We start from the raw sequence: 25,525 nt of genomic DNA on the forward strand, positions 1-25,525 counted from the left end.
CTGCAATGCAAGCTAGGAAACCATTTATGGAAGAATACAACTAGAGACATACACAAGAGGGCATGACCTGTGATATGGCACTTTGGTCAATTTTTAGAATTGCTTGCATCCAGACAGGCTTTGACTTCAAGTGCCTGTCCTAGCAAACACACACAGATAAGTAGGAAGTGAAGTTCATGGAAATGTGAAAACAGGAAACTAATGCTTCTTTGGCATTTTTGAACGTATACTGTATACTTTGAATGAATAATATCTATGTACTCTTTTTTTTTTTTTTTTTAGAAGCTTTGGGCATCATCTTTCCAATGTTTCAGCACAGAAGAAAGAAATGATTACTTAATATGTCATAAAGAAAGCAAAATGAACAATTAAGGGAAGAGCATGGTGAATATAGTATAAAGACTAAGAACATACAGTGTTAAATAAAAGTGAAAAGTGGTAATGTGTCACTGGACAAAAACGAAAAGAAAACGTTACTCACAGGGGCAGCAATAGCACTAAGGAGAAATCTCAAGTACTTTTTGCTATTATACTTAACAGCTAGGAGAAATGAGATCCTGCAAACCAAGTTCAGGAATACGTACATAAAAGTATGAAATATTAAAGGAAATTATTCCAGTACCATATAAATATAGCAGGCTTATCTGGAGCATAAAGGCAGCTCTTGTTAGGCTGTGACACAGATGTTTGAGACAAGATGATCAAATTTCTGACACTCCAAAGCACAAGACTGAGTATCACCAGTTAACTTCTAATTAGCCACCGTACAAATTTGGTTGCAAACTCCATATACTGACCTCATGAGAAGGTAATGACTGCAGCTAAAAAGAAGGAACCGGGGTCTTGCAAATAAAGACTTCAGCAAACATCTTCGCATTTAAGTTTTCTGAAAACTTCCTCAACTGGGGCAAGTCACAGTAAGTCCTCAAGAAGCTTTCTTCTTCAAAGGAAAGATTATTGTATTTTTATCATTCAGTCACAGATTCTGTTTCTTATTTAGGTTGCCAATCTACTAGCAGAAAGAAGAATTTCTCATATGATTCTGAGGCAGTGTCCAAACAAGAAGTACAACACTGAAATTTGAGAAAAATGCTCAAGTGACTTTTAGCGGAGATCAGCAGCTAGAGAACAGCATCCAGTCAGAACGCTGACCCTCACGGTATTTTTATTTTGTTCAGGTTTTCTAAACTTACTTCCATCTCAGGGCTGTTACAGCTTCTGCTCTGGACAGTCAGAATATTCATGGTTTCTTCTTTATTTGAATCTCTCACATTGCCAGCAACCTTTGATCACCTTCCTCCATCTAATTCTGCTATTATAATTTCATAGCTTTTGCCAGGAGCCTTAAGGAGATCTCCAGTACAATCCAGAGACTAAATTACATCCAGCTACCCCTGCCCCAAACCCACACGCTTAGTGAAATGAAAGCAAGAAGTTGCGATCTGAAAGAGATCCTGGTGAACAAGCTGTACCCAGGGACACTGTACTGGCAGGAAACTGACTGGGAGAGACACTGGGAGAGGAAACGACAGCCTTTGCTGCAGAGGAAGATAATGAACCTTATCAATCTGGCATTCAGCAAAAAAAAAAAAAAAAAACTCCTTTCCAATCCAGAATCTGAAAGTATAATCAGACATATGAAAATGACTTACCAGACAAAGAATCCGTCAAAGACATAGAACCCCTTAGATGTCTATACCATCAGCAGCAGAACAATTTTTCCAGCCTTAACTGTAGCTGTTTAGGGGAGAACAAAGTACAGAAGCAAACAAAAAAGCACATCACAAGGACAGAATAACAAAATACCCTCCCTTACAATAGAAAGCAGGATACCAAACATTTTGTTGTAATTACTGTTTTAATGCAGAGCTCTCTGCTGAGACAAAGCTGAAGGTTGATATGAATTCAGTATCACCTGTTCATTTGCTTCTGAAACTGCACTATGGTACAACATTTAAGAACACGCCCAATCTAACAGCTTGGAATCCAAGCCACAGTGAGCTCACTGTCTTTATAAGTGCAAATATTTTATTCTCCTTTGTGACCAAGAGCTAGAATGTTACAGCAAGAGTGCAATCACAGAGTTTAATTCTCTCCACACTGGGTTGCCCCATGATTTCATAGGCTGAGATTGAATGACAGCAGAAGGAATTACGCCTTTTGACAAAAGCATAGGGAACAGGCTAACAGCTGAGAGGGTTCTGCTACAGGGGCATGAGCCTGAAGCCACCCAAATGATAACTGAAAAAGCACAAAGCACCTAACTGAGCTCATTGCAGATATTAATAACATATGCACTTTGAATATGTAAGAAATGAGATTTCATGCAGCTGCCAATCCACGATAGGCCTCTTCATGACTTAATTTCCACCCTGAACACCTGTAATTAAACGTTCACTTGTTCAACGCCTTGCAAGAGAAGTTATGAACCACACAAATTCATTTTCATTAGCTTGTTCTTCATTTTATATTGCAGTCCCTCAACCGTGTTCCCTCCAAAAATATATAAAAATACCAAACCGTTACTCATATTCATCAGTTTATGAAACCGTATACGCATGAAAAGAATGAAAAGAGATGTCAGTACCATCACAGGTACTGACCTGGCTATACTGTGGACAAGAGGGTATAAGGTCCCAAATCAGTGTTACAGCCACTAGCACAAGAAACTGCCATTCTGACAGACCCATGGGCTTTAATGAGACTAGGGACTTTAATGGGACTAATGGGACTTTAATAAGAGCTCAAATTGTACCACTGAAGCTTTTGTTCCAGATTGGGCATTTGATATTTAAGTTATAGATGCTGTGCTTGTCATGTGGTTTCAGAAAGCTCAGAAGAGGGATTATCAAGGCATTTCTTCTCTTTCTGCCCTTTTTCAATCCTGATTTCTAAGGATGTGCCAGTTTCTAATTAGTATAAAGCAGAAACAGCCTCTAAGTGCTCTGATTTACCATACATTTACTTGGGAAGCCTCCCCTATTCCTTCCCAATCAGACTGGGATCTCTGCAGCCTTAAGGTTGGACTTAAGTTCTGATCTTGGAAACTCAGATCCCTCCCTCATACACAAATCAGAGTACAAGTACAGCTTGTTACATAAAAGCTTACTGTCAAATGCAAAATATAATCTAGACAAACATCAAAGTCACCACTTGTCTCCCTAAACATGCTAAATCTCATGTCCTCATGACAAAGAGCTATATCCTCCATTTCCTCTGCCAGGTGCAAAGCAGCAAATCATAGACAGAACATTTCCAATGTCAAAAGGGCAGATTTGCCCATGTGAACAATCTTGACCTGACAACCTTACACCACTTGATCTCATCTTGCTTACACGTATACTTTGCTATGCCTGACCTGGTCATATCACTCTGTTCCTAAGCACTATCAAACCAAGCTCACTATCAAGAGTCCTGTTCTGTGGCAGCAGAAGAGAGAAGAAATAACATGCAAGAGAAACTACAGCATATCTAATTTTAGTTCACCTCTATTTCTGATAAAATAACTTGAAAGGCAGAAAAAAACTACAGTCTTCTCCCATTAAAGCCCATGACAGTTTTTGCATCAACTTCAATAGGAGGACCTTATATTATGAAAAGCATACATCATTTAATTCAGACTAAATATGCTTAAGAGACATTGTTGTGAAGTGGGTTGTTTTCAACAGTGTCACAGATGTACACAGTGACTTATTCAATCTCCATAAATGGCTGGGTTGTAAGAAAAGAGAAAGAGCAGTACATCAACACTAGAAAAAGTGAAAGACAAAGAAGTAAATCCCTACAATTTACTGTGGTCAGTACTCACTGAGCAACTCCATTTAAGCCAGCTGCCTTTCCCCTACAGGAATGAAAGCACAGCTGCAGAGACAATGCCTATACTTTTTGAACAGCCAATTATCTTTTCCAATCCCTGGTCCAAGAGACAAAGCTGTCATATCCATGTGCGAAAGAGGGATAAAGCCAGAAGCAATCCCCTTGCATAAGCTTATACGCCAACCCATGTAAGTTATGAGACATCATGTGCACACAGCCTGCAAAGAATCTCAAAGACCTCTACTGGCAGCCAACGAGGCTGGAGCACATGGGATAGAAAACAAGTTGCACCACAACACCACTAAAGAGAAACACTGCTCTCAGTTTTGAAAGACAAAATTAATTTTTAGTACTAAACAGTTTTTTAGCTATAAGACCGTAAAAAAATTAACTAAGCATAAACTCAAGTTAAGCTTGAGCATATTTTAAAGACTGGAGAAAGTTGAATATGGACCCCAAATTAAACAGGACAATGCTGGGACAGAAAGGAAAGGAATCCCAATCAACATGATAAATGTACTTTAAAATGCAAATACGAAACTAAGGTTTGCTACTGCCAGACACTGAAGTACCTGCATGAATTCACATATACAACTCATCTTTTCATGCTGTTAACTCACCACTTTAAAAAGGGTAGGCACTGCACAAACAGACACTATGGCTGATAGGATAAAAGCCAGTAAGAACAAAACTTTAACACAATATATCTAAATTAAACAGCACTTAAATGGGAATCAGTGCCTCTACCATTTTATCCTTTATGCCTCTTACAGTCATTAATGTTAGCTACTTCTTGGACATGCTGTGCTGTGCAGCTACCAGAGGTTAGAAACTGGCTGGATAGCCGGGCCCAAAGAGTTGTGGTGAATGGAGTCAAATCCAGCTGGAGGCCGGTCACTAGTGGCGTTCCCCAGGGCTTGGTGCTGGGGCCGGTCCTCTTTAATATCTTCATCGATGATCTGGACGAGGGCATTGAGTGCACCCTCAGTAAGTTTGCAGATGACACCAAGTTAGGTGCGTGTGTCGATCTGCTTGAGGGTAGGAAGGCTCTGCAGGAGGATCTGGATAGGCTGCACCGATGGGCTGAGGTCAACTGCATGAAGTTCAACAAGGCCAAGTGCCGGGTCCTGCACCTGGGGTGCAATAACCCCAAGCAGAGCTACAGGCTGGGAGATGAGTGGTTGGAGAGCTGCCAGGCAGAGAAGGACCTGGGAGTGATGGTTGATAGTTGGTTGAATATGAGCCAGCAGTGTGCTCAGGTGGCCAAAAAGGCCAACAGCATCCTGGCTTGTATAAGAAACAGTATGACCAGCAGGGCTAGGGAGGTGATTGTCCCCCTGTACTCGACTCTGGTGAGGCCGCACCTCGAGTACTGTGTTCAGTTTTGGGCCCCTCGCTACAAGAAGGACATCGAGGTGCTTGAGTGGGTCCAGAGAAGGGCGATGAAGCTGGTGAGGGGCCTGGAGAACAAGTCCTACGAAGAGCGGCTGAGGGAGCTGGGCTTGTTCAGTCTGGAGAAGAGGAGGCTCAGGGCTGACCTTATTGCTCTCTACAGATACCTTAAAGGAGGCTGTGATTCTGTGATACCAAGCATCTGTTTATAGTTAAGCAATGTCAGTAACTAGTAAACACAAGCAGTTTCTGATGAATGAATGAATAAAGCCTTCCCAAACTCCACATCAACCTAAAGAAACGTGACTATGTGGTATTTCACATCTCCAACCCCAGTTCAAGCACTGCATCAAATGTGCTCTGTATCATGTAAATTACTGGTTTAGCCTTGCTAATAGTTGTAAGGATTTACCCTAAAAATCACTAACAAACCTAGTTATTATTGTTTTCAAGAAATATGAGGGCCTGAATGAAAAAGTTTGCAGGCAACTACAGTTGTATTTGTTATCCATCCCTAATTTACAGCAGCAGAAATGGAAGTCAGGCAAGGAGATGGAAGGCAAATAAACCACAACCAAATCCTTAGACCTCACCTTAGAAAACAGTGTGCAAGACAAAACAGCGAGAGAACTTGGAGGCAGTAGGCATGCTGTGACATAGAATCCCATGTTGTTGACCACAGTTCAGCATTCTCGGGGACAGTAAAAGTTCATTATTATTATTATTATTATTTTTTTTAAAGTCAGGACCTAACCATGGATTTATTTTTTATTTTTTCCCTTATTTTTGGCATGAAGCATAGCAAAATCCCACACAGTATACCATACTGTGCGTACATAATGCCATAATGTCTACAGACATAATACCATAATGTCTACTACTTACTTCTAAATCATGAACAAAACACTTAATTTAACTCTTTTTAAAAACACTAACAGAAATTAATAGCATGAATTTTGGATAAGGTATTTGGAATGACATAGCTGAAAATCCCTGAATTAAAAGAAACATACTCTCCTTCAACTTCATCTGCAAAGTCTTGGATCAAGATAAGGCAGGCAATCCTTTACTCCTTTTTGTAAGGAGAACTTGGGATGATCTTTATGGCATACGGAAATGTATTCACTAAATCCATTTCTTAGTTTAGATAATAAGAGGTTGGAGTACCTAGTTTTGGTTGGCAACATAAAAACCAGAAGTTCTTGATTTGCCTTAGACATCAAAGAGGAGTATTTCTTCAAGCTAACACTGTCCACTAAATAATACTGGTTTAAGAACAAGACTTGCAATTAACTTGCTCTTGAAGATTTTCAGACAAGGGAAAAAAATGTAGACATTTAGGATTACGGCAGTATTGGAGGTCTATATAAATACACAAATGACTACAGTGAATGTTAAAGTGTATTTCAAAGCCAGATACAGTTAACAAAAATGGAAAAAAAAATCCCTTAGACAACTAAAAGAATTAAAAAACTCAAGACCAGAGACAACTGGCATTCTACCTGTCATATCACACACGTCTTTATCTCAACTCTGGTTAGGAAAAAAAAAAAAAAAAGGCAAAAGCTTGGTATGGTTATAATAGTCATCAATACTGTTACATGTATATGCAGAATAAGCATTCTGGTCTTTTAATTCTTATGCTATCCATCATAATTCAGGCAATAATATTAGAAGACTAGAAAATTGTCTATATTTTTTAGTAGAATACTAAGCTAGGAGGTAAGCTTTTTAATTTTAGTTCTAAGGTTGCCTAATTCATTCACAATGAAGCTCTACATTTATTATGAAAAATAAGTATTTACTTAGGAATGACAGCAACGGAACACAGGCTAAAGACAACATGACTTGCATTACAAAGTCATCCCATAAAATTTTGATTTCTCCTATAAAAATACTTAGTTGAGATGTCAGAGAAAATATATTTCCCATAGTCTTGATCCCTTAAAACGTATTCATTTCATCTCATGCCCACGGGAAAATCTGTTCTTGACAGCAAAAAGCAAGGTAGCCATTTTGTGTTATGCCAAAACATGGAGAAAATCTGAAAAAACAGTATCACTGTACAGTACTATTTCCCAACAGTACAATGACAGCAAACAGCTTGTGCCCACTGCCATCTAAGAAACACACAAGACAAGTTTTAAGGGTGTAGAAAATCTGAAATGCCTTGAGTTGAGGGAAATGCAAGGTAATGACATAATGAATCTAGAAGACTAAACAGTTTGATTCCCCCTGTAAAATTTCAGTATTTTAAGAATCTTTGTGGGGTTTAAAAACAAGTTCTCCTGAAAAGAGAACAAATTATTCTCTGAAATTAGCATGTCAGCTGGTTACGGCTTCCATTTTCTTAGGAGCTATTGACACAACAGTCACCTGTAGCTCATGTAAAGCTACTACAGGTCTGAGACTTATAGTCTCCAGGACAATTTTGTTAATGGAGATTAAAGGAAAAACAACTCAAAAAGTCCCCCAAAACCACAAGACAAACTCAACTTTGAAAGCATAGAGCATGCAGATTTCCAATGACATCTTATTCCTCAACAAAACTGTGTTATCAGTTTTGGACGTGTTTATATTAAGTCACCGTTTTACAGTGGAAGAAAATCGAAGTGTTAAAGATTTTTTTCACTTTTAAATCATATGGAAGGGGCTGCTCTGCCTTTGCTATCAAAAATGGAGCACTTGGTAATAAAAAGGCAATCCCTCCTCACTCAGGAGGGTCTGTCATTCTGATACATCTAATCAAGTTAAAGATATAAATAAAATAATCCAATTCAAAGAGATATACCAGAACTTCTAGATGAACTCTTTAATGCAAAAAGCAGAGACTCCTGAATACAGATTGTTTCACTGAAAACAGTTTTGTCTTCTTTTGCTCCATAAAAATGACTTTTTAAAATTGCACCTGCACCCTTCACTACTGTTCTGCTTATTTCTCCTGTGACTATGTTAAGTAGAGCTGAAGATTGCATCTCCTCACACCACACCATTGGCTGGCCTAACTGGACATGTTACCACTTAGCATCGCTCTAGCAAATTGCCACAGAATAAACAATTTTCAGTTTGCTTTGAACTTCTAGATTGACCACATACAAAACAATTATATGCAATTTTAACACAGGATTGTGTTTCTCCCCTGAAGACAAGGTTGTCAATACTTAATGTTGTCCAGATGCTAAATTAAAATTCTCCATTCTAAAGTTAGGTTGCTGCTGCTAAGAGCAAAATACTGTTACTACCTTGTCAGTATTTAACATGAAAACTTACTGATAAGCTTTAAACGTTCTTGCCATTAAGATATTCCATCAATGGAACTGAACTCTGAAACTTTTTTTACTGTGAATCACACTAATTATACCTTACATTTTTAAAGCACTGAACAGATCTCTAAAACATGCCTGGGTAGAAAGTTAGCTTTATCATTAAAGCTGAAACGAGGAATATGAAAACTGTTATGAACTCTTGTTGAACTGCATATAAAAATCTCAAGCTATGAAGACCAGGAATTGCATTCCACAAACAGATAACATGAGAACTCAGAAATTGCCAATTTGCAAAATCCAATTGTAACGATTTGCTTGTCTCTTCTACAAGCATTTCCAACAGAGGACTTAATTTAGCTACACTGACAGGTCCTCTAAATTTAGGTTTTAGACCGATTATTCTATCATAAACCTCTGAACTTGGGATTGTCTGCATGTTAATGAATTGAAAGGAATGATATTTTTATTATCAAAAAAACTCTAATCTATTTTCCCAGTGCATTGTTAATTTTTTTTTCTTATTCCAGTTTTGAACCGAACATTAATAACAGCTCTAAGTTTCTTAATCTAAAATACATTCAAGAGTAAAATTACTTCAAAACTGTTGAAGCTAGACAATCTAAGAAGTCCATCTACCTCTAGCTCATCTTGCATATTATTCAGTTACATACTGTAAAGTCCATAGGGAAAAAAAATACATGAAAATAACTTGGAAGGGCCATTAGCCATGAAAGTGCTGTTTATCTTCATGTAGTACCATTTTCTCTCAGAACATAAGTCAGCATACCCATGATACTGGCCCACGTGAAAATGCACCATCTATGAGGAAAGCGTGCCTTGAATGAGCAATAGTACCAATTAAACCTGTACCAGCCTGTTCCAGGGAAAAGGCTTCATTGTAATTCTTCAGCATAGCGTAAATTTCATATATTTCATTTCCCAAAACTGTTTCTAATTTATTTTTCTCTTTTGGGGGAAGAGCAAAAAAGACACCAAAAATGTCTGGTATTTGTTAAATCAGAATATTTATAATTAATAATGGTCATAATGTAAAGACACTGTAGAAGGTATTTATTCTAATAGCCTTGGATGCTCAATCCTTGTAATTGTCCAGTCCGGTTTTGCTCCTTCTGTAAATTCCCTTTGGAACCTGGAAAAGGCAACATAGTAAGTGAAGAGTTATTAAAATTTACTTAATCCCTGAAGAGATAGTAACAGCAACAAGAAATCATGAAGAAATATTTTACTTCAATGTTATTTCTGTGAAAGCTCTTTAGACTTGGATGCTTATGCCTCAAAATGAAAGATCAAAATTAATTCTTTAGCAAGAAACAAAGTGCACTAACTTCAGTGTTTTAGTTCAGGTCTCAGACAGGATCAAGCATCAACAGTAAAGACCCTGATATCAAAACAGCACTCAGCTTTCATACCAGTAACCAAGACTATAGCTTTGTAGCAGCTCATCTCTAAATAAAGGGTTTTGATTTTGTAAGATGCAAACTGCTTTATAAAGCAAAATCATGTGCTAGGCATTCCACCTTAAAAAATCATTTTCACTGAATTATACTTTAAATACTAATAAAGTAATACATTTTCAGAAACACATCAGAGATCCGGCTAGTAATAGTACTGAACCTAAGAGTAAATTCCACAGTTGACAGGAAAATGAGGACATTCAACCCCTATTTTCAAAGAATCTCATATCTTCCTTTTGTAGTCATTAATGCCTTCTTCCCTGAGCATGTCAATTTTGACTGCTTGTCATCTAATGGTAAGTCTGAGCTTCAAGCTGAGTATTCGCAATCCCAAGTAACATGCATGTTGTGAACAAGAGTGCTCTAACATCACTGCTTTACTATTATATGTCAATCCACTCCTCTAAACTGTCTTCTCCAGACATCCTAATACTTATTACTAGGCTTCCAAAGCTTGAGGTATCTTTGCTAGTTTAAGTTTAGGTCAGCATAGTAGATAGAAGTATTATCTACCTGCAACGACTGCTCTGCTGGGAATTAGGAACAGATACTTTAGGCCTTAAAGTCAGGATCTTGAGGTAAGTAGTAACCTCAGAAGCCTCCAATTGCACAGAAGATGCTGAAATTGGGTAATGGATGGATCCAGGAAAATCCATCCAGGCAAAAATTGCTGGTAGCCTCAGAGCATTTCCTTTGTTTTTGAGCTTCTCATTGTCTAGACCCCCACAGCCTCTCCATTCCGAACATGGGTGTAGAGGTAACTGATTATACTGCATTTCTCACATAAAAATCCTCACTTTTTCCAACTTCTGAGAATTATTTTCAGTACATTTCACAAACTGTGCAGATATTTCCACATTTATTTGCCATTAGTACACTAGCAGAGGCATTTATAATGATTCCTATGAAAATACATCCACACGACTAACATGAGCTTTAAGGGCTTAGATCAGAGTGGCATTAATTACCTGAACACCAAGTGATGCTTGTTTTGCTCTTTCTGCAGAAAGCATTTGGCTAAATAATTTCCTGTTTACAGGATACTTACTTCAGCTAACTGCTGACTTCTGTGCAGGGAATAAGTCCACAGCACTTGACTGCACTGCTGTTACTTGTGCTACGAGAAATGGGAACCAAGGACTTACATTGGCCTCTTTCCTGAAAGCTGCAGGAGCAGCACAGGAAAGGATCAGAAGACTCACACAGTGCTACAGATATTGCTCCTCCTGAACGAGTTTCCATTAATCTCAACTCAGAAGCAAGACAATAACATAATGACTATAAATGGTATTTTAAAAGTTTGGCCCTACAATAGAGACTGGAAAGCAGGATGAGAACTAGCTTCATTTAGAAACGAGGCAATCTAAAACATACCAAGTTCTGCAGTGGCACAGCGTGAATGTTTTCAGTTGCCAAACTAGTTTCCATACAATTAGCCCATGTACATATAAGGGGCAAGGAGACTTACTCATAGTTCGCTGTTAAAAGATGCCTTTTTTCTTTTGTGCTTTCATCTCCAAACACAATTTGGAAAACTTTGGTTTCACCTGGTACTTCATCAGGTAGGTTAGCTCCATTCAGATACCAGAAACGCATCAGGATACTAACAAACTTTCTGCCTGTTGGAAATAAAGCATAACATAGATGTCAGTTTGGTCAAATAGAAATATTTGTTGTGTAGCATATATTCTACTGAGGCTGAGGAAGGGTAACTGACTTCAGCCAAAAAGAATGTATAATAAAATAATAAACAATAAAGCCATTTATAACCATATTCCTGCTGTTTAGCAATAATAAAAATAAACTCAGTAGAAATATGTAATTTATGAGCTTTGCCTGAGAATGTAAACAATAAAACTGTATAAAAAAACAGGTTATCATGATGTCCAAAGCCAATGATTGATACTACAAGAGTGAGTAAAGGAACTGATACTTAGGAGCAAACTGGAAAAAAAAATCTCTATATCCAAAAGCAGGAAAAAAAAGCTCACTAGCTTTGAGAATTTGAAACGTTTATTGGAAGACCCATGGGTAGACTTTGAACCACCTCAGCTGTGCCTGACAGAACTGAACATGTAATACTGGCATGTAAACAAGAGAAACTTGTTTGAACTCATCACTTTAAATAAAGAAAATCAATGCCCTATAAGCATATTCCACAAAAGCAGAATAGATATGAAGAGAGAAAAAAATATTTGTCCAGACTTCATTATTATTCCTGGAAGATATATCTTCACTGCTGAAGCAAACAGCTTTCTGTATATAGTAATTTTATAGTAATTTGTCTGAGTGGTTTCAGATTACGAAATAAAAATTAAACTTGAAATTAGCTAAGAAGAATGAGCAAAACCTACAGAAGTCAAAACAGTACCTCAGTAACAAATAGTAAATTGCTAACAACAAGTTGAAAAGGAAATCAGAAAACTATATATACAGATGAACTATAAACAGAAGAACAAGGAATGAGAAGGATCCAAAAACACCCCTGTAGAGAATGCCTGCTGTGAGCAAAACCAGGAAAAAGACTGCCCATTGCTGAGATTCCTTGTAAGGGGGTGTCGAGAGGCAGGAGACCTTTTCTCCATTAACACCAGCGACAGGACCCGCGGGAACGGGGTTAAGCTGAGGCAGGGGAAATTTAGGCTTGACATCAGGAGGGGGTTCTTCACAGAGAGGGTGGTTGCACACTGGAACAGGCTCCCCAGGGAAGTGGTCACTGCACCGAGCCTGTCTGAATTTAAGAAGAGATTGGACTGTGCACTTAGTCACATGGTCTGAACTTTTGGGTAGACCTGTGCAGTGTCAAGAGTTGGACTTGATGATCCTTAAGGGTCCCTTCCAACTCAGGATATTCTATGATTCTATGATTCTATGAGATGTTTTAGAATTCTAAACGTACCATCATCGTTGTAGTAAATGCGAATATCTCCTTCTGTCGTGTACATAATTGCATCAATGTCAGCTGCTAAAGCATCCCTGTGGTTGTCAGAGAGTAAGGAAATCTTTTCCTTCAGCACGTTAAGTACCTAAATTCAGAAAAACTCAATTTTTCCACTAAGAAATTGAAGTAGCAACCTTATCTATTACAGTTAGTAAAATGAAACCTATTGCTACAGCATTTGTATAACATTGTATAACATACAACATGGGTAGTGAAAAAGCACCAGACTCTCCCAAGCCCTAATTAACAATATTAAACAAGATTCATTTAATACTCAAACCAATGAGAATATTTTAAAAATGATTAGAAAAGATACTGTCAAAACAGAAGTTTCAAAGCAACGCATATAAACCCAGAAAATACCAGTTAAGTTTACTTCCACAATCATACTTACACTCTGCCTTCGCACTGCTGACTTCTCTATATGGGATATTCTTAGCTTTTGATTCAATCATTTCTCAGTTCTCACAAATTTCTTTGTAAATCTGTTCCATTACCACTAAGTTTATCTTTGCCATTTCAGGATCCACATTCCCACTGGAAAATGTTTAGACATTTGCCAATCAGAAAAGACTGGAAAACCATTCCTCTAGGACTTAAGTTGCACATCACATTCACAGCGATAGTATTTAAGCACCCCAAGATCTACACAACTGTGCTAAGTAGAAAGGGTGTGGTGCACTACTTGAACAGAAGCATCACCAAGAAGGATGAAGCCATGCAGCACGTTTTTAACCTGTATTCAGTTTTTAATCCCAACTGGAATTGCCCCTTTGGAAAAATAGGCAAATCCAGAGGTCATGTGGAAGCAAGAGGCATCTTCACTAGAAGACATTGGCTCTAGTGCATGGTAGGTATAAATTCCACTGGACAAAGCAATGAAGTAGTGCTTCAGAGCTTCAGCCACTGCACACGTTATGAGTCTCTGGAGCAATATTACCCCTAATCACCTGAAGAATTTAAGACAAGCAGAGGAAGAGGAGATGCTCTTTCAAAACCATTATTTTATTATTATTACTCACATTTTATTCCTATCTCTGCTTAAAGAGGAGATTAGATTGTCCAGTGGGGATGTACTAGAACGGTAACAAAATTTTTGTTGCAAAGGCATGAGTGCCAATAGAACAGGCCAAGCTGACATCCATTAACAGGGCAGACTCCTTCTGAGGCATCTCCCCCACATGAATCTGATGCATCTGCTACTTCTGTCCACTGGGAAGGCCAAGAGAACTTCAGCAATTAAGAATTCACAAAGGGATAGAACGCAGACGACACTGTTATTTAACTAGCCAGGTCAGTCATGTCCCTGTGACCATGACTAATGACTGCGGCCTCCCAGCTGAGACCAAGAATTAGCTGTATGATATGCTTGGGGTGGGAATGTATTGGGGCAGCAAGGAAGAACACGAATTAGTTCCTTCATCTGAATTCTGGTGCACACACTGACAGTTTCAGCTATCTGCTTACACCAACAGGGGTATGCAAATCCACCTGCAATCCAGAATCCATCACCTTTCAAATCCCTTCTGGTACACCAGCAATCTTTTTGGCAATTGGTCCCTATGCTTAATGGCAAGGACATTATTATTTTTTTCCTATACAGTAACTCTAAATTAATTTTCATGCCTTGAAATTAAACAAAAAGCTGCAAGACAATCACCTATTCAATGTTATGCTGTTTTTCCCCAATTAAACCAAACCGGCAATGCTTGTAAATACTGACAGGCTGAATACACATTGCTTCATAATGGAAAATATCAATTGGCAGAACTAGAGACGGGAAACACTTACCTCTGATGACACAAGTCCCTCTAGCAGATCAAGTTTACGCTGAGACAGCAGCTGTGAAACAACAGAAAATGCCTAAAAAAAAAAAAAAAAAAAAAAAAAAAAAAAAAAAAAAAAGAAGAAGAGAGAAATAAAACATGAATTTTAGATTAGCTTATTTTTTCTGACAAATCCATCAGTATAGGACAGGCTATCTAAATATTCCATGACTTAATATTTCATTACTTGCACAGTATGTCAACATTGATATGGGACCCCTCCAGCTTTTAAAAAAAGAAAAAGTTATTCTATTAGCTGATAAAAACATAAGGTTTCTTTTCCACCTTATTTAGAGCATGAAACTTTTTGCAGACAAATGAATGCCTTAATAAAAAAAAATGCAGTAACCTATGAATTGTTTTTATTCTTTCTTTCTGCTGGTAATTCAGACACTATGTCTTTCCCTGTAAATATTCTCCTCCGCAACCTGCACCTTTTCCCAGCGCAGTGTCAGTCAAAACAGAAGCTCATATCTAAAAAAAATAATATTTATAAATTTAGTCTAGTACCTAAACCTTGGAGGAACGCAACATCCCTTTTTCATCAATTCTGCAGGTATAACTACATACAGAAACACCTCTGTGTGTGCAAATATTATGCTTGTTACATGCTGATGGCATGTTTAAGGCCTTAAAATAAAAATAAACAAGAACATAGCAAAGTAAAACAGGTAGTTCTCCACGCTGCAACTAATGTGTATTTTTTTTTAAAGGTCTCAAGCATATTAACATTGTTCTCATCATCTGTTTATTTATTTATTTATTTATTTATTTATTTTTCAAATACAATAACTTAAATTTCACTGCTAGCAGTACTAGTTTTCCATGACTAGCTTTGAGAACTGAGGCATTTTGTTGACAGTGGTTGTTAGGTTCATAAGCCTGGAGAAGCAGATATATGAAACAATTCTACAACCACCTGAGCTTCATAATATTACAAGAAAAACAGCTAAAATGACATCTTAAAGTCCTTAAAACGTTAAGAAACGTTTTTCTTCATCCTGCTTCAGGGGATAGTAGCACACATGACTTTGGGATCTAGAGAAATAAAAATAAAACCTGCAAATTCCCCCTCAGATGAGGAGAAAACCCACGCCTCTAGCCACCCTGGCTTCCTCCAGCAGCGAGGGGCTTCAGGACAGAGGCAGAAAGCCGCCCATACCCAACAGGTGAGCTGCAAGGCCGCCGTTTTTTAGGCCTCTTCCACCGCCGGGCGCCCCCGCACAAGACGAGGGGGCTGCCGGCAGCCCACCCGCCCCCTCACCTGCTTGGAGCCCCGCGTGAACTCCTCGACGCTGAACTCGGGGTCGAAGTAGAGGCGGATGAGCAGGTAGTAACACCGGCTGCGCAGCCAGGCCAGCGGGCTGCTGATCCGCACCACCACCACTCGCCGTCGCGGCCCCTCGGCCTCTGGCCCACGCCCCTGCGTGCTGGCGAAGCGGGCGGCGGGCCCGAGCGGCCGGGGCCCCGCCGGGCGGCGGACCCAGCTCCAGGCCGGGACCGGGGCCGCGGCGGCGACCGGCGGGGCCCGGGCCGTCCCCGGAGCAGCGAACGCCCGCCCCAGCCAGCGCCCGGGCCCGGCGGCGCCGCGCAGCGCCATCATGGCGCCGGCTGTGCCCCGCCCGTCCCTCAGCGCGGCCGCTCCGTGCGCTCAGCGGGAAACGGAGGCGGCTCCGCCGGTTCCGCCGCCGTGCTGCGCTCCGGGCGGCCCTCGCTGGGGGAAGCGGCGGGCACCGGGCCGGCGGCGAGCATGGCGCGGCCGGGGCAGGAGGCGGTGGCGGTGCCCAGCCTGGGCGGCGTGGGCCGGGAGCGCTTCCTGCGGGACATCTACCCCCAGGTATGGCCCCGAGAGGGGCTCGGGTCAGGGCTCGGCTGTTTGCACGCGGCCTCCTCTTTTGCAGTTGCTGCGGGAAGCCTTGTTGGCTCTAGAGGGCTGCGTGTAGGCGGGGAGGCAAATTCCTTCTAAATTGCTGAAAAGCTCTGGCACGTGATTGGTGACTTTATTTAACAGCGGTTAAAAAAAAATGCTTTTTGTTCCTTTGTCACCATTGCTTCCTTTTTCTTTGAGATGCCAATTGAAAGTCTTTCTGTTAGGCTGCTGTTGTGTGTGTGTGTGTGTACATTTGATCAATCCTGCTTAACACAGGTGGAAAGAGCAGCTCTGAGGACATTCACCACCAGTATAGCTCACAGCCTATACCATAAATTAATGGTCTCTTAGTTATTTTTTGCTTAGCTGAGGCTAGAATGACTGCAAGTGTTCCTTAGCCTAGCTAGATTTGTCAATGGCCCTAGAATACAACAAATGTTAAAATTGCCTTTGCCTCTCCATGTTCTTCCTTATCATGCTATGGAAGAGGATGTAGTAAATAGGGAAGCCGTTCTGTGACTTCCTGCCTTTTGTTTCAACACTCAGCATTCCAGTCCACATTGTTCAGTCGCGAATAGTTGTGACTGTGATATTCAATCGAGTTGTTTGCATATATTTAGTTTTAAAATCATTTCTTTCCCTCCCCCCCCCCCCCCACTGGATGCAATCACCATTCTTTGTTTCCTTTTTTTGTTTGTTGTTTTTTTTCTTCCTTAGAGAAAGCCAGTAGTGCTGAAAGGAATGGAACTGGGCTCTTGCATAACCAAATGGACAGTAGATTACCTGAGCCAAGCCGAAGGATCTAAAGAAGTAAAGATTCATGTTTCTGCAGTACCACAGATGGATTTCCTCAGTAAGAACTTTGTTTATAGGTACTTCAGTCCAAAATCTTTTATATGTAAAGCCTTTTAACTTCCAGAGATACAGTGCATAGTTTCAAGCAGAGGGTGAGAACGTGAAGCTAGTTTGAGAAAACTTTCAATAGCATACCCAAATGTTGTCCTTGATTTCCCCCTCCGTTCATTCCACAAATATCTCAATGCCATGAATAAATACTGAATAAAAGAAGCTGACAAGCAGGACCTTGAAAATGATGACTTGGAGAAATGTTATGTAAAGAGATTTTGACAGAGCATTCCTGTAGGACATTTGTGCTTGGCATTAATATTAGACGATATGCTAGTCTGTTTTAATTGTATGGTGCCTTTTCAATGTTACTGAATAGCGTCAGTTTCTGATTCACTGTATATCTGAACCTCTTTGGATGCTGGCATATGACAGGCATGGTATTCCACTTCAGAGGGATGTTAGTAATTAAGTTAAGCTCTTTTTAAAGTTAGCCTTTGCAGTTCCCATTATGTTCAAGCTACTGGATACCATATCTTTCACCAGCTCTTTAATGTTGATAAAACTCACATAAACCCTTGATCTCCCTTGAAATTCCTCTTGCATAGCTGACGAAACTTGTCTTCAGAGTTCACGTAATCTCACTTGTTGTATTGTTCTTCCAGGGTAAATGCCTTTATTTTAGTTGCTTGTTATTTTTCTGAAGAGGAAAGATGATGTGTTCAGTTTCTTAAACTTCTAAGAAGGCAGAAGCATGTGCTGTACATGTAAGAAGCTACAAGTCCCTATGAGTGTTACCCATTGTTCAGGGGAAAAATACCATTTAATCATATTATATTCTGCTCACTGCACAATGAACTTTGGAATCTTTGAAATCAGGTTGTACCAAATAACTATTTCCTTTCCCCTGCTCTGTTTTGTTTCTTGTTGTATCTCTTGCTGTGCTAGTTCGAGCAGTTTTGTAGACAGCCATGTGGAGGTGCTTTGATGGTGCTTTATTATAGCAGGTGTTAGTAATTAGTGACTTTAACCTAACTCACTACAAATTCAGGAAGCTTTGACCCTTTCCACAGTAAGCCCCCTATGTTTATATAGAGGGAGAAGTAGAATCAAAAGAAGAGCAATGCTGAAGACTTAGTGTGGGGTTCTATGACTTTAAAGTGATGCAAGTAAATGTAACTGCAGTCTATTTTGCTTTTGTGTTGGTTTTGGAACTTCTTCAGCTGTATTGTGATGTGGTACAGAAGCGTGTCTTTCTGTTTTAGCTTTGTGAGCAGGTTCACTATTAGCTCAAATAACTGCTAGTGGAGAACAGGTAGGAGATAAAATGACTAGGATAAATAGCAAGGGCAGTAGCAGCATGCATCACTTTAATCTGTTGTGGAGTTGTGCTCTCACTCTTTCTCAGTAAAACCGTAAATGGACGAGATATAATTGTTCAACTGAAGTCAGAGGGGTTTATTTTGTTGTTTGTTTTTTTTCTTGTTGACTTTAAGTGTTTTTTTTTTTTTTTTATTCAATTATTGTAAAAAAATTTAAAGTGTTTAGAGAATTGGTCTAAGTACTGTGAGATGCAGGTTGTATTCTGGTGGAAGGTGTAAGTAGAGGATCATGAGCAATTTTGCTTGAGGAGAGCCTTTCCTTAATCATAGGCAACTGGTGGTTGCTCTGAGACTTGACATTTATATGTAATGTAGTTGTTATTCAGTGGCACTTAACGTGAGATAGTAACTTCAGTGAACATAACATCGAATTCACAACACTCATAACAATTGTATCACTTTGTGTGTTTGGTTTACTACCCAGCTATCAACTAAGGACAGAATCTGTAGCCCTTATGAAAAATTGCTCTTATTTAAACATGTAATAGTAATGTTGATTTCAGAGCGATGAGCTATAATGTGTGGTGTGTTTTTTTTTTAATATTCTGAAGTAATGTTTAATAAATTCTAAGAAATCTCTAAGGAAATCATAGAAAATACTAAAAGTCCTGTCTTCTCCCTAGATGAGGTAGCAAATATAGCTGTATAGATATGTTCAGAAAACAGGAATAAATTTCATAGCTCTACACGTGGCAATATTTATCTGCTCATAAATAAATTCATAGAAGAAAATGCATATGTATACATATGCATAAGTAAACACATATATCACCCACAGCTTTTTCCTCTACTTTTTCTGATAGTTCATTTAAAAAAAAAAATAAATCTTGAAGTTCAGCTTCTGTTTATATACCTAAAACCGTTTGGGACAGAGTGGCTTCCCTTTAGCCTAGTAGTTCTTTTGATACTGAAGTTTTCTACAGATTTGCAGAAATGCACTGCAAATGAGCAGTAAAATGACATACAAATGACATACTGTAAGAGAAATTGTCAAAGTATTTTTGGGCACGTCTCCATCCTTGGAGATAATGAAAAACCTAATTTGATGTTGAAATATTTCCAGAGATTCCTTCCAGGCTCAACAATTACATGATTCTGTTTGAATCTATAATATGGCAATTTACTAAAGCAGAAAGATTTGTAGCACAGGATTTCTGTTTTAGTCCTACCTTCAACATTCACTGCAAACACTTAATCACCATGTTAAATAAATAAAATTTTAAAAACTGTATTGCATCTTCTGTTAGAATAGATATGGTAGGAGAGCATTTTAAGCCTATGATTTAGACCATGTGTTGTTGCATTGATTCACTGTATGAATTTGAATACTTGTATTTCAGAACTCTGCCTTTTAATGAATTTGTACGAAGAGCAGCTGAAGTCAAACACAAGGAGTACTTTCTTTCTGAGGTAACTTCCTTAGTGTCATAGCTCCTTCTGTTAGTTTTCCCAGTATATGGAGGAAAAAAAAAAAAAAAGAATTTTAAGTCTTGTTGCGCTAAAGCACTTGATCTTAGATTTAACTGGTTTGTGTGGCTTGGAGCCAAGGGAAAAACTTGAGGGAAAGTAACTTCTCAGAAATTGTTTTGCATGTTTACAGTGCGATTGACTTAATGGTCCTGTTCCTGTTATCAAAAGCTGTTTACCTGAGAAAAAGTTCCAGTACAGATTAAGAAATCAAACCTTGCTTTAAAATAAGTGTATAATTTAGGCATTTTGTAATAAAAAGTCATGAAGATATTTTAGAGTTCGATTATATCTGCTATCGAATTGCAAATACAGATTTATTGTAACATAACTTTTGAGTAGCAAACTTGAGGCAATCTCTATACAGTGATGTTCAAAGTGTGGATTTTTTAGGTAACTAATTAGCAAGCAAACCTTTCTGAAACCAAGCATGCTTTTCACCTTGTATGGTAAATAGGATGCTGTAAGATTTGAAGCCAACTGACAGAGTGTTTCTGCATCAGCATTACGAGGAATTTAAGTTATTTGCATTTGCTTTGAATACATTAAAAGCAATGCTTATGCAGCTGACAAGTCTCCCACTTCTATCCAGTTAATAGATGTTTCCCATTTCTTGAGATGAACAGCAGGGAGCAGTAGAGTGAAGGCAGTATAACAAAATAGCTGAGTTTGTGAATGTCATCTATTTGTATCATATTTTAATAAAACCTCAAATTAGATTAATGAAAAAATGTAAATCTTTAAGTGCATTTGTAATTCATATTAAAACCAAAACAATTATTTCTGTATTATCTACAGGATGAAAAGTACTACTTGCGATCAGTAGGTGAAGATGCTAGGAAGGTGAGTTACTTGAGATTGCAGTTCTAATATTGTTAGGAATATTTTTAAAAGTCTGTTGTCATCTACTGTCTGTGTAGTACAGGCATAAAACTTATTTATTATCACTTGGGCTAGGAATCTGTCTGCATTTAGGTCAGAATATTTAAACCTAAGCATCCAAAAAGTTGCTGTTACAAGAGTTTAGCTGATTACCGAAGAGTACAGGCTACCTGTTCTATTCTCTAGCTGTTGTAAGCTAATATAAAAGGATTTCTGATAGTCACTTCTTTGGTGTGATTTCTAGCAGTGATGGTTGAAAGCAGCTCTCTGATTTTTATTAATACTGGTGACCAAGTCAGCACTGAAAGAATGAAAAGCATTATTATTTTCAGTTATTTGCTAATGCTGATGTTCTAGCCCTGTGTTCCCTATGATGGAAAGGTGCTAGTAAGGTGCTCTCCTATTTTAAGGGTGCACAGATAATGCTCTAAGTTTTGTCCTTTTTGATTTAGGATGTTGCAGATATCAGAAAGCAGTTTCCCGTTCTGGCAGATGATGTTCAGATTCCAGAGTATTTTGATAAGGAACAGTTCTTCTCTAGTGTATTCCGCATCAGCTCAGCAGGATTACAGCTATGGACCCATTATGATGTAGGTAATAATGTGATTAGCATAAAATTTTGCAGATGATGTTGAGGGATTGAGATACTAAGTTACAAGTTTCTGTTGACAAAGATCTGTTTCATGAAAAATGTCTCATTGGTAATTGTACGATGATTTGGGCAGTCTGTTACTTTGGTGTGGTAGGCTCCAAATAACAAACGTTTTCTAACATTATACAGTGCAATTCTGAATACCTATTTATAAGGAAAGTTTTTTTTGAGGAAAAATTCTTTTAATATTGGAAAAAAAATCCTAATATATTTTGCTGGTTTATATTATCTAAAGCATAGTAAGTTTGTTTTAAGATATAAAAACTTGATCCCTGTACAAGGAAAAAAGTAAAGCTTCGGAAAGTATTTTTTTTCCAAGCAGAGTATTTGTGAAGAATGCACAGCTAGGAGAAAAAGTAACTCTCATTCTTGAGTTTTTTTTTTTTATTATTTTATTTTTATTAACTCTATGTGGAAACTCTTTTAGCTAATTCTAATGATGGTTTTAATGCCCTTTTTTATATTGACGCTGGTTTTAGATTATTAACAGACTATGTATTCATTCTTAATTTTTGGCTGACATCTTCTTTACTATGCTCATTTCAGGTAATGGATAACTTCTTAATCCAAGTAACAGGGAGAAAACGAGTTGTTTTGTATAGTCCTCAAGATGTACCATATTTATATTTATCAGGTATGTATACTGTGTACATCTCATTTGGACTTTGGTGATCATAGTTGGCTTTCCGGTTTAAAAGTGTTGCACTACAGGAAAAAATCACCAACAACTTGACATAAAAAGTGATTTGGTCCCTTATTCTGATGCAGTTTGCTTTAGTCAAAGCTAAGAATTGTAGTGGGGCAAGCTAGGAAACTTGAAAATGAGCACTGAAGCTTTACCTGGTTCTGTCTTCTCCACCTAACTGGAGTTCAGTGCTCTGTCCAGATTTAAAATGACATTTTAAATGTCAGAGTAAATGTCTTTTAGTGTTAATAAGAGTGTGGTTATAGGAGAAACACAGACAACAGGAGAATATGCCTCTTCAGTAAATGAGGAGTGCCATCAGATTTGCCAGACTTTTAGAGGAGTTAAAGAACAATAACCCAATATTAAACTGTATTCAAGAACTGACATTTCCAGCAGTGCATAAATGCTTTGTTACTGTTTGGAAGAGTTGGACTGTCTATTCATTACTTCTGAAAACTTTCCTAGGTACTAAATCGGAGGTGCTGGATGTTGATAACCCAAACTTTGAGAAATACCCACTTTTTGTGAAAGCCAAGCGCTATGAGTGTTACCTAGAAGCAGGAGATGTGTTATTTATTCCAGGTATGTAACATAGTTCCTGCCTGTGGTGTGTTTTTAAACAGCTTTATTTGCAACTTGTTATTTCTAGGGATGGCATTGCTAAAGCATTGTTGTGTCATAAGTAGGAGCATCTAAGGATTTTGGCAAAACTTGTTTATTTTTTTTTTCCAACTGTACTGATTAGCCTAACACAAGATAAATTACTTCTGTGATCTAAGTTTTCTAATAACAGAATTTCAGTCAAGTGCCATTTCTGTTCTTCCCTCACTTAGAAACTGTGAGGCATGTGACTTGTTAGTACCTTCCATCCATTTATAATCTCCTCTGAGGAATGGAAAGACTAATCATTTTTCTGCACAAACAAAATACAAATCTGCTAAATCTGCTTCCTGGGTTGAGATGACACCTCTGGTGATGAGGGGAAGGCATTTGAATCAATGCTATTGAGCTATTCCTACTTAAGATTTTAATTTGATATGTGTTTGTGGCAGGTACTTAATCCTATTCATTTTCATATTATCTGGGCAGTATAAACAGGCCAGTAAACAAGGTAGTAGCTTTCCATGAAGATTTTAAAATAGATTCTTAGAACTGAACTGGCTACTTAATTTTGAGCTTGCCATTTGTGTTTCTTTTCTTTGGAACAAATCTTGTTATTGCAGTTAAAGGTATATCTATTGTTCACAGACATCTTCTATGCAATACAGGTACTCGTTTATCTTTGCCAATAGGTGTGCTGGTCCAAACTTAGATGCACTCAGCACTCTAAAAACTAGTGGAGTACAGGGATTTTTAAGTTTAGAGAATTGTGCTAGGTTTGTTAGAGTTCTGGGATATTTAACACTGAAAAAAGGAGATCTTTAAGAAGTGATGTGGCTATTATGGAGATAATAGATGCAGCCCCAGTTGCTAATTTGACAAACTTCTTGGTTCATTTCTCAGAATAAACTTCTGATGTCTTATTGCAGCTCTTGGTGTCTAAGCACAACATTCTGTCTTCTAGCTTAAAATTAAAACTAAATTTATCCTGGAACTATACTAGGTGAGGTAAAATATAAATGTCTTTGTATCTTTAACCACACCCATGATTCAAAGGAAAAGCCCCATGACTTTACTATCCAGAGATTAGTAACTTGCGTGGGTGACTTGAGTGACACCAGTAGTTTACATTAATGTTTGGACAATGTGTGCAAGGTCAGGGACTCTTTCTGTGAAAACAGATATGTGAATGCAGAATAGAGATCACAGAATCACAGAATTTCTAGGTTGGAAGAGACCTCAAGATCATCGAGTCCAACCTCTGACCTAACGCTAGCAGTCCCCACTAAACCATATCCCTAAGCTCTACATCTAAACGTCTTTTGAAGACTTCCAGGGATGGTGACTCCACCACTTTCCTGGCCAGCCTGTTCCAATGCCTCACAACCCTTTCAGTAAAGAAGATGGGTGAGGTGAGCAAGGAAGATGCCTTACTTTTGTCCTACACACTTACCACTTGTTTGAGTATTTCTTTACTTCAGTAATTATGTTTGCCTGAAATTGTGGATGGATGAAAATGTCTTGAAAATGTTCATTAATTTGGTACAATGTGATATACTAGTAGATTTATGAAAAAGTATCCATAAATAAAACAACACAGTAGTTGAGGAAAAGCCTCAACTGGATTTAGATTTGGTGATTCTGGCACTTGTCATGAGTCACAGACAAGTTCTAGATGCCAGTCTTCATTTTAGACATTTTCTTTCTGCAGCTTTGTGGTTCCACAATGTAATTTCTGAGGAATTTGGAGTGGCAGTGAATGTCTTCTGGAAGCACCTTCCTGCTGAGTGCTATGATAAGAGTGACACTTATGGAAATAAAGATCCCATGGTAGCCTCTAGAGCTATACAGATCTTAGACAGGGCCTTGAAAACACTTGAAGAACTACCTGAGGAATACAGGGATTTCTATGCTCGAAGAATGGTGTCACGGATCCAAGAAAAAGCCTATAGGAATGATTATGGATAAAATAACACATTGTAAGTTGCAAGCTCCTGTGAAAGCAGAGAACCATATGTTAATACAGAAACTGGCCATGTGTACACAAATAAACTTCCTGTAAGGCTAAAAACCAATGTTGATAAATTTTCTTATCAATAAAATTTAAAAAACATCTACCTTGTAGACTTTTTTTCTTGGTTTTCTTTTCCTCATGTGATGTGCACAATGTGCTTGACTGGGAGACAATCTCTTTTCTGTAATGAGGCATACGCCTGTAGTGCCTGCACTTCTAAATCTGCTTTTTTGAAGTTATTAAACTTTTCTGAATGAAAGTTTCAGCATCTGGATGGAGCTGACAGTGTATGCTTAGAAGTAATGATACACCTTCCTGAATGCTCTTGTTTACACTAAAGTTCTAGGAAAGCCACAGATTTCTGTGGAGGTTTAAGACAGCCACTGGTGGTAATGTAATGGTCGTGGT

At 38.4% G+C, this 25,525-nt stretch overlaps 3 protein-coding genes across 3 annotated transcripts in view; 1 reads left to right on the forward strand and 2 right to left on the reverse strand.

Annotated features, from left to right (window-relative positions):
• SPATS2L (spermatogenesis associated serine rich 2 like) overlaps window positions 1-1,449 on the reverse strand; it is a 146,299-nt gene extending 144,850 nt beyond the window's left edge. Inside the window, exon 1 of the mRNA XM_084523490.1 lies at window positions 798-1,449. The gene's annotated coding sequence lies outside the window, so the exon portion shown is untranslated. The remainder of the gene's footprint in view (window positions 1-797) is intronic.
• Window positions 1,450-9,482: 8,033 nt separating this feature from the next.
• Window positions 9,483-16,319, reverse strand: MAIP1 (matrix AAA peptidase interacting protein 1; the record flags this gene model as incomplete). Its single annotated transcript, XM_084523496.1, has 5 exons — window positions 9,483-9,624; window positions 11,418-11,568; window positions 12,849-12,975; window positions 14,682-14,753; window positions 15,981-16,319. The coding sequence occupies 5 exons, from the start codon at window positions 16,317-16,319 to the stop codon at window positions 9,546-9,548; spliced, it is 768 nt and encodes a 255-aa protein (XP_084379622.1). The 3' UTR covers window positions 9,483-9,545.
• A 100-nt stretch (window positions 16,320-16,419) lies between these two features.
• Window positions 16,420-25,216, forward strand: TYW5 (tRNA-yW synthesizing protein 5). Its single transcript, XM_084523497.1, has 8 exons — window positions 16,420-16,553; window positions 17,304-17,458; window positions 20,155-20,224; window positions 21,080-21,124; window positions 21,616-21,753; window positions 22,362-22,449; window positions 22,969-23,085; window positions 24,815-25,216. Exons 1-8 carry the CDS (start codon window positions 16,467-16,469, stop codon window positions 25,069-25,071), a joined length of 957 nt encoding a protein of 318 aa, XP_084379623.1. The 5' UTR covers window positions 16,420-16,466; the 3' UTR covers window positions 25,072-25,216.
• The last annotated feature ends 309 nt before the right edge of the window (window positions 25,217-25,525 follow it).

This window comes from Aythya ferina (assembly GCF_964211825.1).
Source record: "Aythya ferina genome assembly, chromosome: 6".
Taxonomy (NCBI): domain Eukaryota; kingdom Metazoa; phylum Chordata; class Aves; order Anseriformes; family Anatidae; genus Aythya; species Aythya ferina.